The 19,494-nt window shown below is 38.6% G+C and overlaps 1 protein-coding gene and 1 pseudogene across 8 annotated transcripts in view; one reads left to right on the forward strand and one right to left on the reverse strand.

Annotated features, from left to right (window-relative positions):
- The window catches only part of TRIM37 (tripartite motif containing 37), a 162,104-nt gene that overhangs the window by 90,182 nt on the left and 52,428 nt on the right, over nucleotides 1-19,494 (forward strand). For all 8 annotated transcript variants that reach the window (XM_049702321.1, XM_049702325.1, XM_049702322.1 and 5 more), the window contains 3 exons: nucleotides 5,586-5,894; nucleotides 18,667-18,795; nucleotides 19,138-19,327. In XM_049702321.1, coding sequence (XP_049558278.1) covers nucleotides 5,586-5,894; nucleotides 18,667-18,795; nucleotides 19,138-19,327 — 628 coding nt within the window. The remainder of the gene's footprint in view (nucleotides 1-5,585; nucleotides 5,895-18,666; nucleotides 18,796-19,137; nucleotides 19,328-19,494) is intronic.
- LOC105748092 (palmitoyl-protein thioesterase 1-like) lies at nucleotides 15,907-18,193 on the reverse strand (annotated as a pseudogene).

Below are 19,494 nucleotides of genomic sequence, written 5' to 3' on the forward strand. Positions count from 1 at the left end.
CCGCGCACCGCGATGAAGAGTGGCCCCCGCTTGCCGCAGCTAGAGAAAGCCCTCACACAGAAACGAAGACCCAACACAGCCAAAAATAAATTAATAAGTTAACTAATTAAAAAAAATTATAACCAGCGTTGTTTGCAAAGACCTAGTGAAACAGACAAGTTCTGTTTCTGTAGGTAGATGTATACATTGGTTTAACAATTTTGAAGGAAAATTTTGCAGTAGGTGTAAAATACCTCTATCCTTTAATCCTGTAACTTCACTTCTAGGAATATATTCCAAAGAGAAAATAATCAGAGTTGTTGAAAATATCCAACAATTCAGTTATGGTTGAAAAATTACAGTTTTGCCATGGAATAGCATATTTTATAGACAGGTAAAATCATGTTTTTGAAAAATATTCAATGTCATCGGAAAAAAAAGAATGCAGACTACATAAACAGAGTAAGATCTTGGTTCTCTGAAAGTTTAGCTTTCTGTTAAAATTAATAATATAAATGAGATGACTTGAGTTTCAAATCCAGGTGATTAACATGCTGATGACAAGGAGGATGGGGGAAATAGTAGAGAGAAAGAGCAAGGCTTGGATTTAAACATCTTGAGTTTGACATACCAGTGGGATATCACGGTAGAGATGCCCAGTAGACAGCTAAAAATTAAGAACTGGAATACAGGCAGTTATTTGCCTAGAAGTGATACTGGCTAATTAAAACTAAGGGAGTAAGATTGCAAAGGGGTGAGTTTCAAGAAGTTTTTCAAAGAAAGGGGCTAGGGACATAATCATGGTGAACATCTATTTTTATTGAGTGTGTGGAAGATGAGTCAGATGAAGAGGCTTTGGAAAGGAGAGAGAACAGAGTCATGGAAGCCAAATGAAGATAACCTTTCTATGAGAGGATATTTAAAGGATAATGTTAGAAAAAGATCCAGCTTTCTTTTTATTAAAAAGATTGCTTGGATTTCGATGTTCATTTTTGATTCTTTGCATATTCTTTCCTTCTCAGTCTGTATACTTTCATTTCCTTTTTTTGTCTTACTGCATTAGCTAGAACTTCCGGTAGAGATTAAAAAGGAGTGGTGAAAAGGTGTTCCTGATCTTGATGGGAAAGCTTCAAGTTTCTCACCATAAAGTATGATACTAGCTGTAGGTTTTCTTTTTTTATATATATAAATTTATTTTATTATTTTAAATTTTTGGCTGTGTTGGGTCTTCATTGCTGCACGCAGCCTTTCTCTAATTGTGGTGAGCAGGCGCTACTCTTCATTGCGGTGTGGTGGCTTCTCTTGTGGCGGAGCATGGGCTCTAAGTGCGCAGGCTTCAGTAGTTGTGGCACAAGGGCTCAGTAGTTGTGGCACAAGGGCTCAGCAGTTGTGGCTCGTGGGCTCTAGAGTGCAGGCTCAGCAGTTGTGGCACACGGGCTTAGTTGCTCCGCAGCATGTGGGATCTTCCCAGACCAGGGATCGAACTCGTGTCCCCTGCGTTGGCAGGCGGATTCTTAACCACTGTACCACCAGGGAAGCCCTATAGGTTTTCCATAGATATTCTTTATCAAGTTAAGGAAGTTCCCCTTTATTCTGAGGTCTTATCGTGAATGGTTGTTGGATTTTGTCAAATGCTTTTTTTTGCATCTGTTGATATGATGTGATGGATTACATTAATTGATTTTCGAATGTTGAACCAGCCTTGCATACCTGGGATAAATCCCACTTGGTTGTGGTGTATGAGTTTTTAAATATGTTGTTGAATTCAGTTTGCTAATATTTTGTTGAGGGTTTCATGTTCATCAGAGATACTGATCTGTAGTTTTCTTGTAATGTCTTTGTCTGGTTTTGGTATTAGAGTAATGCTGACCTCATAGATTGAGTAAGGAAGTGTTCCCTCTGCTTCTTGCAGAGATTGTAGAGAATTTATATAATTTCTTCTTTAAATGTTTGGTAGAATTCACCAGTGGACCCATCTGGGCCAGATGCTTTCTGTTTTGGAAAGGTATCAGTTACTGATTAAATTTCTTTAATAGATGCAGGCCTATTCATATTGTCTATTTCTTCTTGTGTGAGTTTTGGCAGATTGCCTTTCGAGGAATTGGTCCATTACATCTAGATTCTCAAATTTGTTGGCATAGAGTTGTTCTTAGTTTTCCTTTATTATCCTTTTGTTTCTTTCAACACATATTGAGTGAACACCTATCATGTATCAGACTCACTGCAGGTTTTTGTTCTTAACCACTGTGCCATAGAAAGAACATCGTAAGGGGCATCAGGGTTTGAACAACAGATAATGTAGCCGAACTAGATTTTAAGGTACATGTAGTGGTAAATAGAAGTGGAAAGTCAAGTTGGATCTGTTCTGTGGAAGGCCTTTCATGCTTGCCTGAGGAATTTATTCATAGTGGACAGTGGGGAGCCATTGTTTTAGTTTAGGAGTAGTTTGATTCAAACTGTATTTTAGAAAGCTTGCAGGGCTGAGAAAGCTATCAGACATGAAAATCTAATCAGGGTATAGTTGTAGAAGTTTATTTGTGGTTCCTAGTATGAGAGGACAAATTCCTACATTTCTGTGTATTTTCTCAATTATTATATGCTTAAAAATATGTGGAGCTGGGATAAGGTCTTCAGAATCTTTTGACATTATAAAAGTTGTACTTAACCTCTAGGGAACAGATTAACCTAGGCAATGTATAATTAAGATTTTACTTATAGCAAACAGTTATGCTTGTAAAGGTAGAGTTTATGGGGCTTGGCAACTAATTGTAACATGGTAAAGAGGACTCTGAAGTGGCTTAGGTGACCAGGAGAAGGGTGACAGCATTGACAGATACTGAAGTCTGGAGGAGAAGCTGTAGAGAATTGTCGTTCTTGAAAGGTACAACTGAGTGATATGAAAGAAGTGTTATAGCTGAGACTCTCAGTTCTATTAACCTTATAACTTGGCAAATTCAGGAAGGCTTCTCATCTTCAGTGCAGTAAGTATCCTTAAGTTGTCAGGTTCCTTTGGTGAAATTCCACAGCACCTTACACTCTCCTGTCTTAGCACTTAACCACACATTACTGAAGTGGATTGAGAGCTTTGTGAGGGCAAAGACCGGGTGTTCGTCTTGTTCACTGTTATATCCTCTGTGTAGCACAGTGCTTAGCATTTGAAACAAACTCAGTAATTGTTTATTAACTGATTTTTCAGATGATGGAGGTTTGTTTAAGTCTGTTTTGTATTTTCCCATTTGGGCTTCCTACTTTTAAAAATTCTTGTCAGTTTCTAGTAATAATAAACCGAACCATGTAGTTTAATACAGGTTTTCATATTTAAGTCCAGGTGGATGTGGGGTGGGAGGTGGGAGCCACAAAGATTTTATTTAGCAAAACATTTTGAGTATTTTGTGCCATAGGCTGCTTGGCCTGGAATATAAAGATCACTAAGATGTAATCTCAGCCCTTAAGTTGTTCACATTCTGCATGTTTGTCTTCCTTACTGTAATGTGATAAGTGCTGCAGTAGAAGTGGACTCCCTGTGCTCTACAAAATTAGGTGAGAATTGATTTGAAAGAAGGGGAGCAGCTGGTGGTTTAGGTGCCTGAAGAAGGAGACATTTCAGATTACACCTGATGAGTTTGGGTTAGTAGAGCAAAAGAAAGAGGACGTGTGAAAAGGATGAAAGCGAGATAGAACATGGCTGGTATGTTAGAGATGCAAATAGTTCCAAAAAGTTGGATATGTTTGGGATAGAGGCAGAAGATAAAGCCACTGAGAGTGAAGGTGGAATCAGATAATGTAGGGCCTTGTGTGCCATGCTGGTGCTTTCCTCAGTGAATCTAAGCGGGAAAGTAATATCTGATTTGGGTTTTAGAAAACTGCCCTGACATCTTGGTGGACAATGGGTTGAATGGAAATGTGCTACAGAGTGTTTTCACAGACATTAAATCTTCTGAGCTTCACAGCCGTCCTGTTACATGTATATTATTGTCTTCATTTTACAAATAAATAATAAGTGGACTCAGAAGTTGGAGGACTTAAAGGAAGTTACAGCAACTAAATGGTAGATCTGCAACCAAATCCTGGATTTCTAAAACCTCTCTCTTATTCTTGCTTTCAACTGCAAGTAACAAAACGCTGCTAATCGTGGCTTAACTAATAATAATAAAGGCACTTTATTATGCATATTAAGTCTGGAGGTAAGTAATTCCAGGTTCATCAGGTATTTAAAGGCAGGACAAGGGATGGTCTTCCTGCAGTTCTCTTGCCTCTTCTGTCATGGCAATAAGATGACTGCCACAGCTTCATACATCATTTATTCACAAGAATATGTCACTAGCAGGAAAGAAAAGACTGGATGGAAAAGAGACTTATTCCGTGATGCTGGAGAGCAAAGTTATTAATATTAAGATCACTGACTTTGGAGGCAGACTCCTTCGTTTGAATTCAAGCTCCTCTACTTATTATCTGTATCACCCAACATAATAAAATCTCCCTATCAGGATAGAAAGTCTCTGCCTCCGCTCCCCCCAGCTTTTGGCTGAAACTCTGAGTCATGTGCCCACCCTAAATGCTCAAAGAGGAATGAGCTTAGACCAGTCCTAGACTCATATCCTCTGGGGCCGAACAAAGGATGGACCTAACCGTCCAGAGCACACTGCTGCCCACCTAATACCTGAACACAATCTGGGTTCTTTTCGCATGGTAGAAGTGGGGTGATAGCTGTTGCACACACTAGGATGCTACCTTGCCCTGTTACATGGCAGTAGATTGTTACAGTGTGTAAGCAGGTTCAGCTATCATTCCGAATTGTTCTTTTGTCTACTTAGGGTACCTATTGGTCCCCTGTTTGTTGGGGTGTGTGTGTGTTATTTTTTTGGGTAGGGAACTTGGTTTCTTTTTGCTTTGCGTCAGTCATAATGTTCTTTGATTTCCAAAATATCTACCTCATTTGCTCTTCCTGCATAGAAAGTGTGTGTTTTCCTTGGTCATTTCTCTCTTCTTAATATTTGGGTGGGCGAAAAGAAATTAAAATCAACTTTAACTACTTTCTCTTGGAAGAGTGAAAGCATTGTTAGTTTAGTGGCTGCAAAGACTCAGTGACAAGGAACTAGTTTTTTATGATATTCCATGGTACTTAATAGCTGTATCTACATTGGATGATAGTTCAGTAAATCAATTTTTTAAATTCAGTTAGCATATATTTTTTATATAATATGTATAGCATATTAGACTAAGTGGCTTCTAGGTTTATGTTTTTTCTGTTTTTTCTATTGTGAACATAATAAAAGCTCAGTATAGAAAATTTGAGAAAAGTGGAAAACTATAAAGAAGAAAGCCCAGGCAGTAGGGCAGCTTTTAAAACTTTTAGAAGTAAATACATAATTCAGATTTGAGTGATTATAATATGACCCAGATTTTAACTTTGTAGGTATGAATAGAGTAGGATACTTGTGTCTGTCTTTATTTTCATTAATGGGATTTAATGCATGCTTTTATGTTGATACCACCTAAATCACCTTAAGTTATTTACACCTCAAATTTGCTTATAGTCACAGTATAGAATGGTTTCATGAATGTTAAAGTCTATATTAACATGACTTGTCACTTTCTCTCTGAAGCATCGTGTTCTCGAAAAGATAAAGACCAAAGGAAGCAGCAGGCAATGTGGCGAGTTCCCTCTGATTTAAAGATGCTAAAAAGACTCAAAACTCAAATAGCTGAAGTTCGATGTATGAAAACTGATGTAAAGAATACACTTCCAGAAATAAAAAGCAGCAATGCTGCTTCTGGAGACATGCCGGCAAGCCTTCTTTCTGTTGACCAGGCAGCTCTGGCTGCATGTGGAACCGAGAACTCTAGCAGATTACAGGATTTGGGAATGGAGCTCTTGGCAAGGTCATCAGTTGCCAGTTGTTACATACGAAACTGTAAGTGAAAAAGATCCTGTTAATTGTATTTCTCCATGTGTCATTTGGGAAGCTAGAGGACAGGTTATTTTCAGAATAATAATATTCAAACATCTCCCTCACAATGAATTAAGACTACAAATGCAAACAGCCTTTTCTCCCATCCAAAACTGACTCTATATTTTCTGCTGTGTAATGGAGCTAACATTTCTTGGTTGCTTATTCTATATGGGTCAACAAACAAGACAAAATCTTTAACCTCGTGGATCTTGCATTCATGTATTCATGTGATAGGAATTGGACATTAAAATGTGTAGACAAGTAAAGATAATTTCAGTTGGTAAAAAGTACGTGAAGGAAACAACAGAGTGAGATGGGCAGAGCAAGTGAGGTGTGTGCTATTTTAGTTAGGGTAGTCAGAAAGTCTCTCAGGAGGCAACAGTTGAACTGATATCTGAAGGTTAAGAAGGTGGCAGCCCTGCAGAGATCTGGGGGAAGCATTCTTCGGGGTAAACAGAATGGAAAATGCAAAGTCCCATATAAAGGATTTGCTCTGCATGTTTGAAGGCTCGAAGGAAGACCATTTTGGCTGAACATGGTGAATTAAGCAGAGGCGAGAGTGACAGGAAATAAGTCAGAGAGGTAGGCAGGATCTAGATCAGGTAGGTCTTATAAGACCTCAATAAGGAGTTTGAGTTTTATTCTGATTTTAGGAGAAAGTCTCTAGAGAATGAAAATCAGGGGGGTGTTTATGATCTGATATACCTTTTTACAGAGATGACTTTCTTTGTTGTGTGAAGAAGGGTCTGAAAAGGGTTGAGAGTGGGAGTTGTGAGACCAGTAAACAGCCTGTAACAATAGCTTGTGTGAAATACGGTGACTTATTCTGGAGTTACTACACTGGGTAGGTGGGCTTGCTCATGGTCTTCCAGCCTTTCTTAATTCTCCCAAGGATGGTATATAACTAGTACTACTCTAGATACATAGGACAGAAGTTAATCTATTACATACAGTAGATATTTTAGACCAGGAGGGCTCAGTTCTTTCCCACAAACCTCGTAAGAAAGGTTTAAGGGAAAGAAAAAAACTAAGAATGATGTTTCAGTGTTTGGTCTAAGCAACTTAGTGACAGATGGTGTCATTAATTGAGACACAAATCAAATAAGGAAAAAGAAGGTATGGGGATTGTTGTGCCATAGGGGCAGGAAGTCGGGAGTTGTTTTTTAAACATACTAGGTTTGAGATGTCTGCTAGATACTCTAGTAAATATCTCATAGGCAGTTGAGTGCTACATAAGTCTGAAGGATATGGGGTTAAAGCTGGATATAAACAGTTGGAAGTCAACAGTATCAGATGTTGTTTAAAGCCAGGGATCAAGTATGAAGGGAATTTAAATGGAGAAATTTTGGTTCTGGGCACTTAAATATTTAAAGGCCTGGTAATGAAGGGGAAGCCAGCAAAGGAAATTGAAAAGAGCAATCATTAAGGGCAGAGAAAAACTAGAAGAAATGAAATCTCAAAAAAATTTTTAAATGCATCTCAAAAACAGTGGAGTGGTTGTATCATTGAGAGGTGTCAAAATGAAGGGCGGGTGACCCTTTTAAGAACCATTTCCATTTAGGGGTATAGCAGAAGTGAATGAGGTGAGAAAGCAGAGCATGTCTGCGCAGCTCCTTCAAGAACTGTCACAATAAATTGGGTGGTCCCTGGAGGGGTTGTGGAGTCAGGAAAGAGTTTGTTATCTGTGTGTTGTTTTCTTTCATTTTCTTAAACATATATGCTTTTCTTACCTGGGTGTTTTTGGTGGTACATAACATAAAATTTACCATTTTAACTTTTTTTTTTTTTTTTTTTTTTTTTTTTTTTTTGCGGTACGTGGGCCTCTCACTGTTGTGGCCTCTCCCGTTGTGGAGCACAGGCTCCGGACGCGCAGGCTCAGCGGCCATGGCTCACGGGCCCAGCCGCTCCGCGGCATGTGGGATCTTCCCAGACCAGGGCACGAACCCGTGTCCCCTGCATTGGCAGGCGGACTCTCAACCACTATGCCACCAGGGAAGCCCCATTTTAACTATTTTTAACTGTACAATTCAGTGGCATTAAGTACATTCACACTGTTGTGCAATAGTCATCACTGTTCACCTCCAGAACTTTTCCATCATCCCAAACTGAAATTCTATATCCTTCGGACAGTAACTGGGCATTCCCCCTTTCCCCTACCCTCTGGTAACTACTATTATACTTTCTGTTTCTATAAACTTAACTATTCTAGATATCTCATATAAGTGGAATCATACAATATTTGTCTTTTTGTGTCTGACTTATTTCACTTTAGCATAATTTCTTCAGGGTTCATCCATATTGTATCAAGTGTCAGAAATTCATTTCTTTTTCAGGCCAAGTAATATTCCCTTGTATGTATGTATGTATGTATATATGTGTGTATATATATATATATATATATACACACTACATTATGTTTACCCATTCATCTGTTGATGGACATTTGGGTTGTTTCCACTTTTTGGCTGTCATGAATAATGCAGCTGTGAACACATGTGTGCAAATATCTGTTCAAGTCTCTGCTTTCAGTTTTTTGGGGTATATACCTAAAGTGGGATTGCTGGTTCATATGCTAATTGTGTTTAATTAAAAAAAATTTTTTTTTAAATCATGGTAAATTTTACCACATTTTGTTAAACAAAATTTACCATCTTCACCTTTTTATGTGTACCTATCAATGGCACTAAGTACATGCACGTTGTTGTGCCAGCAACACCACCATCCATCCACAGAACTTTTTTTTTTTATCTTGCAAAACTGAGTCTCTATACCTATTAAACGGTAGCTCTCCCTTCTTCCTCCCCCCATCTCCTGGCAGCAACCATTTTGCTTTCTGTCTGTATGAATTTGATTTCTCTGGGTACCTCATATAAGTGAAAACATAGAGTGTTTGCCCTTTTGTGGTTGACTTATTTCACTTAGCATAAGCTTCTCAGGGTTCATCCATGTTGTACCATTCAGTGCAAATATCTGTTCAAGAATAGATGTTTCATGAACAGACACAAGGAATATCTAGTGGGATGCTGATATTCTCTTCCTTTTTATGGCTGCATAATATTCCACTGTGTGCGTGTATACTCATTTGTTCACCCATTCATCTTTTGATGGATACTTGGGTTGACCACGTATATGAGGATTTATTTCTGGGTTCTCCATATGTGTGTTTATTAAAATGGGATATATTAATGCTTGGTACTGATGGCAATAATACAGTAGAGATGAATAGGAAAGGGGATAATTGCCAAATACATAGGATTCTCTTAAATAAAGATGACAGTATAATAGAAAAATGAGTAAAGGTTATGATTAGGTTGTTAACATAAGTAGAAATACAAAACAGCAGTAAATGTATGAAAAGATACTCAACCATATCTAGTTGTCAAGGAAATGAAAATTTAAAACCAAAAGAAATAATGCTTTTTGGATGGACTTTTGCAAAAAGTTTTTGTTACATATTTCTGCAGATACTTCCCCTGTTGTCACTTGTTTTTGTTTTCTGCTAAATGTGAAATTTTAAATTTTTAAATTTCAAGATCTATTAATAGTATTCATGGTTTGGGGATTTAATGTTTTTTTTTGGAAGGCCTTTTCAACTCCAAGTTTATAAAAACAACACTTATTTTCTTAGTTCTAGTTTTGTTTTTTAACTTTTTTATATTTAGGTCATTATTCCATATGTAATTTGTTTTTTCCATGATGGTGTGTGAGGTAATAAGTTCAGTGATCCACCCCCCTGCCCAACCCACCCACCCAAACGAAACATGTTTTTTGTGGGTTTTTTTTGGTTTTTTTTTTTTGTTTTTTTGCGGTACGTGAGCCTCTCACTGCTGTGGCCTCTCCTGTTGCGGAGCACAGGCTCCGGACGCGCAGGTTCAGCGGCCATGGCTCACGGGCCCAGCCGCTCTGCGGCATGTGGGATCTTCCCGGACCGGGGCACGAACCCGTGTCCCCTGCATTGGCAGGCAGACTCTCAACTGCTGTGCCACCAGGGAAGCCCACGAAACATGTTTTTTGAAGAATCTGCTCTGTTCTACAATATGGAACTCATCCTTTATATTATAGACCAAATTGCCGTATTTACATAGTTCTGCTTTTAAATTCATTCATAGAGGTTGAACCAGGTGAAATTGCCAATATGAGACTTTTTGTTTGTTTCTGGCCACACCACTCGGCTTGCAGGATTTTAGTTCCCTGACCAGGGATCGAACCTGTGCCCCCTGCAATGGAAGCACAGAGTCCTAACCACTGGACTGCCAGGGAATTCCCAAGAAACCATTTTCTTTCTTTCTTTCTTTTTAATATTTATTTATTTATTTATTTGTGGTTGCATCGGGTCTTAGTTGCGGTGTGCGGGATCTTTCGTCGCGGCACACGGGCTCTTTGTTGTGGCATGCGGGCTTCTCTCTAGTTGTGGTGCACGGGCTCCAGAGTGCATGGACTCCAGAGTGCATGGGCTCTGTAGTTGCGCATGCAGGCTTAGTTGCCCCTCAGCCTGTGGAATCCTAGTTCCCAGACCGGGTATCGAACCCGCGTCCCCTGCATTGGAAGGCAGATTCTTAACCACACTGGACCACCAGGGAAGTCCCATGAAACTTTTTTTTAACATATAAAAACAGCAATTTGATATTGTTCAACCAGATATTTGTTGTGTTGTGTACCAGACCCACACTTTTTTAACCATTGTAGTTTTATAGTTTGTAATACTGTGGTATGTTTGCCTTCTTTTTTTTTTAATTTTAATTTTCAAAAAATTTTATTGGGGTAATTTACAATATTGTGTTAGTTTCTGCTGTACAGCAAAGTGAATCTGTTATACAAATACATACAATCCAATCTTTTTTAGATTCTTTTCCCATAGAGGCCATTACAGAGTATTGAGTAGAGTTCCCTGTACTATACAGTAGGTACTTATTAGTTATTTATTTTATATGTAGTAGTGTGTATGTCTCAATCCCAGTCTTCCAATTTATCCAGCCCCACTCCCCAGTAACCATAAGTTTATTTTCTGCATCTGTAACTCTATTTCGGTTTTGTAGATAAGTTCATTTGTAGCCTTTTTTTAGATTCCACATATAAGCGGCATCATGTGATATTTGTCTTTCTCTGTCTGACTTACTTCACTCAGCGTGAGAATCTCTAGGTCCATCCATGTTGCTGCAAATGACATTATTTTGTTCTCTTTTATGGCTGAGTAATATTTGATTGTATATATGTACCACATCTTCTTTATCCATTCCTGTGTTGATGGACATTTAGGTTTCTTCCATGTCGTAGCTATTGTAGCCTTCATTTTATTTTTGTTTTCAAAACTTCTTTGATGGCTCTTACATGTTTACTCTTCCAGAAATTAATTTTGACTGGAATTGTGTTACATTTAATGCATTAATTAACATTTAATTTGAGGAATTGACATCTTTTCAGTACTAAAACATTCAAATTTAGGAATGTGGTGTTTCCATTTATTCAAGTCATCTGTTATGGACATATACTTCTTCAGAGTTTTAGTTTTCTTCATATAAGTTCTGCATGTGTCTTGTTATTAATTTCTAGGTATATTATAATTTAGGTTGCTGTTGTGATGGGATCTCTTTTTCCCCCCCGTAATATTTTCTAATTATTAGTTACTGACATACAGGAAGACTACTGGTTTTAATATGTATTCAACCCACTTAGTGAACTTTTTAAATTGTTAAGTTTTTTAGTCAATTATATTGAATTTTCTATGTAGACAATCATATCATCAGGAAATAGTCATCGTTTATCCACTCCTTTCCTGCCTATTTACTTTTCATATTGCATTGTCTAGGCTGGGACCTCAGAACAATGTTAACTAATAGCAATTATAGAATTTTTGTAATGTTTTCAACTCTATTTGGGAATTCCTTTAGTTCTTAATCTCATTAAGTTCGAATTTTGCTATATGTTTCAAAAGGTAGTTTTTATCAAGTTGAAAAATATATCCTTCTATTCCTAACAACAATAATGGTTAACATTTACTCTAATGGTTAACATTTACTAAGTGTTTATTGTGTACCAGGTATCATTCTAACTATTCTGAGTCACATGTATTAACTCACTTAATCCCAACAACTCGATGAGGCAAGTTATTTTTATCCCCAATTTACAGATAAAGAAACTGAGGCACAGGGCATTAAAGGGTCCTAGAGTTTCACAGTGGTAATTGCAGAGCTAAGAACTTGAACCTTAAAGCCTGTGGCTTTCACCATTACACCAAACTACCTCTTTTCCTACTGTGAATGAAAAAATGTTGTGTGCCGTATCAGTAAACAAAGGATGTTGCAGCTGCGTGAGGAAATTCAGAATGGGAAAGAGTCCTGAGGGAATTCAGGATGAGAAAGAAAGGAATGATTTCAATTAGCCCAGACTCTTGCATCTTCCCATACGTAGAAAAGTGCTAATTCATTAACTTGAGATATCTGTGGGATTTTTTGGTTTTTTTGATATTTTGTAACTGACTGTAATCTTTTGATGTGCCAACTACCTGGTCTTTGTTGAAAAAACCCATATATATCCTGGCTCCTCCATTGCCTCTTTGGAACAGTCCCTCAGAACTATTCTGAGAGGCTGCCTCCCAGGCTTGAAGTCCTCAGAAACTCCGCCAAATAAAACATAATTCTCAACTTTTAGGGTGTGCATTTTTTTCAGTCAACACTACTTACTAAGAGTTTTTTTAAGTCAAGAAGTTGTGTAGAATTATGTCAAATGCTTTTTTATTTTCAGTCAAAACAATCATATTATTTTGCCCTGTTACTTTGTGAACACAGAGAATTATATTATTTATCTAATACTGACCATTGTTGAAATTCTAGAATGTGTCTTTCTACTTGGTTTGGTTTGTAGTTTTTTAATATACCATTGACCCTTGAACAACATGGTTTTGAACTGTGTGGGTCCTCCTATCCACAGATTTTTTTCAATAAATCCGCAGCTGGCTGAGTCTTTGGATGCTGAACCACTGTTAAGGAGGGCCGACTCTAAAGTTATACCTGGATGTTTGACTGCGTGGAGGGTTGGCGTCCCTAATCCCCTATTCTTCAAGGGTTAACTGTACTGGCTGTTTTTAGTTTGCTAATACTTAGGATTCTTTTTTTTTTTTTGGCTGCGCAGCATACGGGATTTTAGTTCCCCCTACCAGGGATCGAACTTGCACCCCCTGCAGTGGAAGTGTGGAGTCTTAACCACTGGACTGCCAGGGAAGTCCTAGCTAATACTTAGGATTCTTGACTATGTAGTCAATAAGTAAAATTGAGCTATAGTTTCATTATACTATCCTTAACACATCTGAGTTCCAAATTTATGCCAATCTCATAGAATAAATTCAGAAGCTTTTGTCCTTTTCTATGCTGTAAAATTATTTTAACATGTTATCTGCTCGTTAAAAGTGTAATGAAACTCATCCATAAAGCTATCTAGTGGTTCTTTCAGGGATAAAACTTTAACAGCCTTTTTCATTTCTGTGTGTTTATTGGTTTCATATTTCTGCTGCTTCTTAAATCAGTTTTCATAATTAATTTTCCTAGAAAATTAATTTTATTAGATAAATGTATTGGTATAAAGTCATTTGTTCCCTTAAATTTTAGAAACTTCCTCTGCATATGGGATATTAACTTTTTCAGTTATATCATTGCTTATTTGTGTTTTATTTTTTCCCTTGATTTGACTTGCTAGAGGCTTGTCCATTTTATTCATGTCTTCAAAGACCTAGTTCTTAGATTTATTTCATCTACTGTCTTCTTTTTATTATGTTAATTTCTGCCTTTGTTTCTGTTAATGCATCTCTTCTTCATTTTTTTCCCTTAACCAATAGTTTATGTATACTTTGCAGTGGAGAAATTGGTCATAATTTTTTCTCACAGCACCTTTTTTCCCCAGATGTACAATTCAGCAGTTTTTAGTATATTTACAAAATTGTGTGACAGTCACCATTATCTAAGTCTAGGACATTTTCATCCCTCCTCTTATTACCAAACTTAGGTTCGGCTGCTTGCTGCTCCAAAGCCAATAATTTGAGAGGCAAGTGTCAGTAGAAAGGAAAGGTGCTTTAATCAGAAAAGCCGGCAGTCTGGGGGACGGTAGACTTGTGTCCAGAGGCCAACTGCGAAGATCATGCTTAGCCATGACAGTTTTTAAGGGGGAAAATGGGGTGGGGGTTGGGGGGGAACCTCAGTGAATCATCGAGGCAGGAGGTTGGGTTCTGCATCATTCTCCAGTCTGTGTGCACATTGGCTGGCTCTCCCTTCAGATGTTATCTTGCCCAAGTGATCCCAAGCAGGATTGCTTAGGGGGGCTGTTGGGAGTAGAAAGCTAGTCATTTTTTTAAACTGCTAAATTCTTCATTCTTACTTCTTTTTTTCTAGGAAAAGAATCAACAAGGCATGGTGTGCGTTCAGGAGAGCAAAAGTCAAGAGTTGGGTTAAATTGCCTAGTGATCTCATTCCTATAATTAGGTTCTTTTAAGGTTAGAGGGGAACAGAAATGGGCAAACAGGAAAGGGACAAAAGAGCTGCTTTCACTCTTGCTGTAAACTCCATACCCATGAGTTGTTATTCCCCATCTTCCCCTTCCCCCTATCCCTCTGATAACTGCTAATCTATTTTGTCTATGTGGATTTGCTTCTGGACTTTTCATATAAATGGAATCACACAATATGAAGCCTTTTGTATCTGGCTTCTCTGGCTTAGCATATTGTGTTCAAGGGCCATCTGTAATGTAGCATGTATTATTTCATTCCTTTTTATGGCTGAATGATACTTCATTGTATGTGGGTACCACTTTTTGTTTGATCTACTCATCGGTTGATGAGGGCTTGGATTTTTTTCCCCCACTTTTTAGCTATTATGAATAATGATGCTATGAACATTCATGTACAGTTTTTTGTGGGGACATATGTTTTTATTTAAGTATATGCTTAGGAGTGGAATTGCTGGATTGTATGAGAACTATGTTTAACTTTTTGAGGCACAGCCATACTGTTTCCAAAGCAGCTGCACCATTTTACATTCTTCAGCAGTATATAGGGTTCCAATTTCTCCATATCCTTATCAACACTTGTTATTGTCCATCTTTTCTTTTTCTTTGCCCATTGAATTATCTTGGCCTCCTTGTCAAAAATTAATTGACCATAAATGTAAGAGTTTATTTCTGGACTCTCAGTTCTGTTCCATTGGTCTATACTTCTGTCTTTACACCAGTACCACAATCTTGATACTATAGTTTTATGGCAAGTTGTGAAATCATAAGTGTGAGTCCTCCATACAAGAGTGTTTTGGGATATTCTGGATCTTTTGCATTTTTCTATGAATTTTAGGATCAGCTTGTCAATTTCTGCAAAAAAAAAAAAAAGACAGTTGGAATTTTTATAGAGATTGTGTTGAATCTGTATTGTAGATCAAGTTTGGGAGTATTGCCATGTTAACAATATTAAGTCTTCCAGTTAATGAACACAGAATATTTTTCCTTTTTTCTTTATTTTCTTTCAAAAATATACAAGTCTTAACATTTCTTTGTTAAATTTTTCCCTAAGTATTTTATTCTATTTGATGCTATTGTAAATGGAATTGTTTTCTTAATTTCATTCTCGGCTTGTTCTTTGCTGATGTATAAAAAGTCAGTTGATTGTTGATCTTATATCCCACTACCTTGTTGAACCTGTTTATTACCTTTTTTTTTTTTTTTTTTTTTTTTCGGTACGCGGGCCCCTCACTGCTGTGGCCTCTCCCATTGTGGAGCACAGGCTCCGGACACGCAGGCTCAGCGGCCATGGCTCACGGGCCCAGCCGCTCCGCGGCATGTGGGATCTTCCCGGACTGGGGCACGAACCTGTGTCCCCTGCATCGGCAGGCAGACTCTCAACCACTGCGCCACCAGGGAAGACTTGTCACCTTTTAATGCATCTCTTCTGCTTTCTTTTTATTTCTTTTTATCATTTTTCCATCTCCTTGAGTTTATGCATGTTAGGCCATTTAGTTTCCGTTTTTTCTAATTCTTTTTTTTTTTTAAGAAGCTACTCTTTATTTTAGACAACTCCATAGAATTATTTTCACACGTCCCCACTTCTTACCTTTCATCCTCTTAGTTGAAAAGTCTTGAGAGAGGTGAAAGAAAAATCACAGAGGGTAAACTTTGCAGCAGTAACAAAGTGCTTCCCCCAAGTACAGCTAACCGTTTCCGCAAACTGGCATTCTGCAGAACAGTCTTCTAAAAAGTGTTGCTAGGTTTTCATGGGATAAAGGAGTAGGGGCTAAGACGTCCACGCTCAAATAGTGTGGGAAACGGTAGATTAAGGTTGGTGTTCTGTACTGTAACAGGAATTCTCAGAGTCCTTAATATTCTAAGGTGGGTTGATCTTCAAGAGGAGAAAAGGGATATGGAATACTCCCTAAGCTTTTTGAGCAAACAATCTTTTTTTCACAGAACACAGCAGAAGTAGTTTGAAGTGTGCAGTAATCTCAGGTTTTTGAGCCGGAAGTTAGAAAGCCTGATCTCTTCACATTTTTCCTCCCATTCTTTGCTAATGCCAGCAATAGAGTGACTCTAGAATCTGGACCACAAGTCATATTTAGAAAGGACAGGTTCATCAAGGATGGAATGGAAAGAGCCAGCTACCTCCTCCTTTTTCATTTTACATTTTTCTTTAAACCTCCCCCTCCCCGTGTAAGCTAAGCAATAGGTACACTTCCTCCCTTAAGCAATCCTTGGCTGCTATTTCCCTGCTTTTGTGACAGAGCAACTAATTCATCACTACCTGAGGAGACAAAAAAGTGCTACCAAGGCAAGATGGTGGGCTGCCGGAATTTGTCTAATAATAGCTAAAACACCACAAAAAGCAGCACACTCACAGAGAGGAGGACAGCCTCAAGAAATAATGTGGACACATCATCCAAGCAATACTTTTCCAAGCACTGGTCAAATCTCCACCAGCACAACTGAGAAAGCATTTATGTGAATACCTCAGGCCTGGGTACTGGCCTCTTGGTTTGAGATGTGGCTAGATTTTCCTGAGAAAGGCATCTGCCTTAGACTCTGTCTCATTGGTTTACTTTGTTCAGTCTCTTCCGGGCCTGGGCACAGTTCTGCCACTGACCTGCAGCAAACTCCTAATTCCTAAAACAGTCTGACCACATCAAAGAGTTGTAAAGCAATCTCCATGGTTATTTAGCTAATTAAACTTGCATTCAACATCATATGCTGATAGGATGAGGCAAAGGATAAGATTCCAATCTTGGGTCTTTCCAAGCAGGGCATGTTAGATGGTGACAAGAGAAGGATTAGTTGCTAGCTGGATCTGAGCTCAGGCTTGGCCATGGAGGGAACTGGTTTGGAAGCATGAGGGGTTTCCTGAGCTCTGGTGCAAACTACAACGGTTTCACTCAAGGAAGGGTATGATGTGGGCATAAAACCATGCTTCAGACTGTTGAAGATGGTCCCCTTCGAGAGCCAGGAACACCAGCTGTCCTGCGTTGTCCATTGCCTTTAGCCCCAGGGGGTCCTGTGTGTACAGGGTGCTCTCCTGTAAGGGAATGATTTCCTTGGCTTGGCCACTTCTGTAAAATCCAAACCACTCAGAATCCACGGGGTCCACAGTGGAATCATTGAGGAATTTCACCACCACAAACTTCTTCAGGGCCATCAGGTTTTTCTTGTAGGACTCATTGACACCTCTCTCCTGATTAGTATCTGCCAAGAAGATGCTGTGGTTGCTATGTCCTTCTTTATGGGGTCGTGCCAATATTCTGCTTGCACCAGGCGTTCTTGTATAGCTTTGTTGTAAGCTCCAGCATTCACTGTTTTTCTGATCAAGTCACACATGTGAGAGCTCTCTCCTGGGCAGTGAGGGAGTCCAAAAACACCTTGATGTTGTCCCTCAACTGAGATGAGATTGATCATAGGAGCATCTCTGAGCCACTGCCCTCAGAAATTGGCCTCCCTAGGAGAATCCCATAGCATTGTAGCCTTGCTGCAATTTAGGATCCTTAGCAAGAATCTGACACACCATTTTTACTTGGGAGTTGACATTCAAAAAGAAGCTGTTCTCCACATCCTCTACCAGGATCTTCCCAATCTCTAAAGATAAGACGTAAATTCCAGGTATTTTCTTCTCAACCATTTGTTTAATAGTGCCCGTGCTTAAGGGATTACAACAGCTGTCTCCCATCCCATGCCAGATCACCAGGGGCAGTGGCGCTGGCAGGTCGAGATGCCCCAGCACCGGGGAAGTGCAGGACCCCGGCAGGAAAGTGAGAGCCCTAATTAATTCATTTTAAGGCTATACATTTTCCTCTAATTACTGTTTTAGCCACAAACATCTTGAAGTATTATAATTGTGGCTTGTTTCTAATTTAGCGTTCATTTCTTTTTAATCCAGTAGTATTCTACAGTTTCCAAGTGTTTTGGTGGTTATTGTTCTGTTGTTAATACTTAGTTTAATTAAACTGAGATTAGAGTTCATGTCTGGTACGATTCTTCTTTTGGAGTTCACTGATAATTTTCTACTTTTGTAAGTTGAAACTGTTCCACAAGCAGCAAAATAGGAATACCTTTGGCATAAAACCCCAAATAAACCAGTTGGGACCAGAGTGTTCTGTTTATTTTTGGACACAGTAGATGGGAATACCTTTCATGGATGATAAGATTAAATCTTTCTCTGAATTCCTAGGTAATAAGTTTTGTGCTATTTTATCATAATCAGAAATATTTTAAAATGTCTTTACAGCCACAAATAAGAAGAGTAATTCACCCAAGCCAGCTCGGTCCAGTATAGCAGGTAGTCTGTCACTTCGAAGAGCAGTAGACTCTGGGGAAAATAGCCGTTCAAAGGGAGACTGTCAAACTCTGTCTGAGGGTAAGTTTGGAGAGTTTAGAATGTGATCTTGGTGGGTAGATGTCTGTTACTCGAAGTTGATCTGATGGTATAGCTTTAGACCTCTAAAGGCACCAAAAATGCTGAAACTCAATTTGAAAGTTCCTTGATCACACAGAACAGACCCATCAGTAAGAAAGTGCAGCCATTAGACCGCATATTAAATAGTTGGCATCAAAAAGACTAGGTTATATTTTAAAATTGTTTTTGAGTTTTCCTGCAGTTTAAAAATATATGTATAGTGAGATCTCCTAACGTGGAAACTAGAGAGAGAACTTTTTGTTTGTTTGCCTTCTTTCTGAATATCCCCTTCATTTTTTGTAGGCTCCCCAGGAAGCTCTCAGTCTGGGAGCAGGCACAGTTCTCCCCGAGCCTTGACACATGGCAGTATCGGTGACATTCTGCCAAAATCTGAAGACCGGCAGTGTCAAGCTTTGGATTCAGATGCTGTTGTGGTTGCAGTTTTCAGTGGCTTACCTACTATTGAAAAAAGGAGAAAAATGGTCACCTTGGGGTAAATTAAGTTCTTTTGTTTATGTAATGGAATAATAGCTAATAGTTCTGTTTGGCACTTTAAGTCTACAACGTAATGAACATAATAAACTTCTAGTTTGTTAATTTTTTAGCAGACAGTTTATTTGTTGTATTAAAATGTAACTTCAAGCATCAGAGACCTTACCT

This window comes from Orcinus orca, chromosome 19, assembly GCF_937001465.1.
Source record: "Orcinus orca chromosome 19, mOrcOrc1.1, whole genome shotgun sequence".
NCBI lineage: Eukaryota > Metazoa > Chordata > Mammalia > Artiodactyla > Delphinidae > Orcinus > Orcinus orca.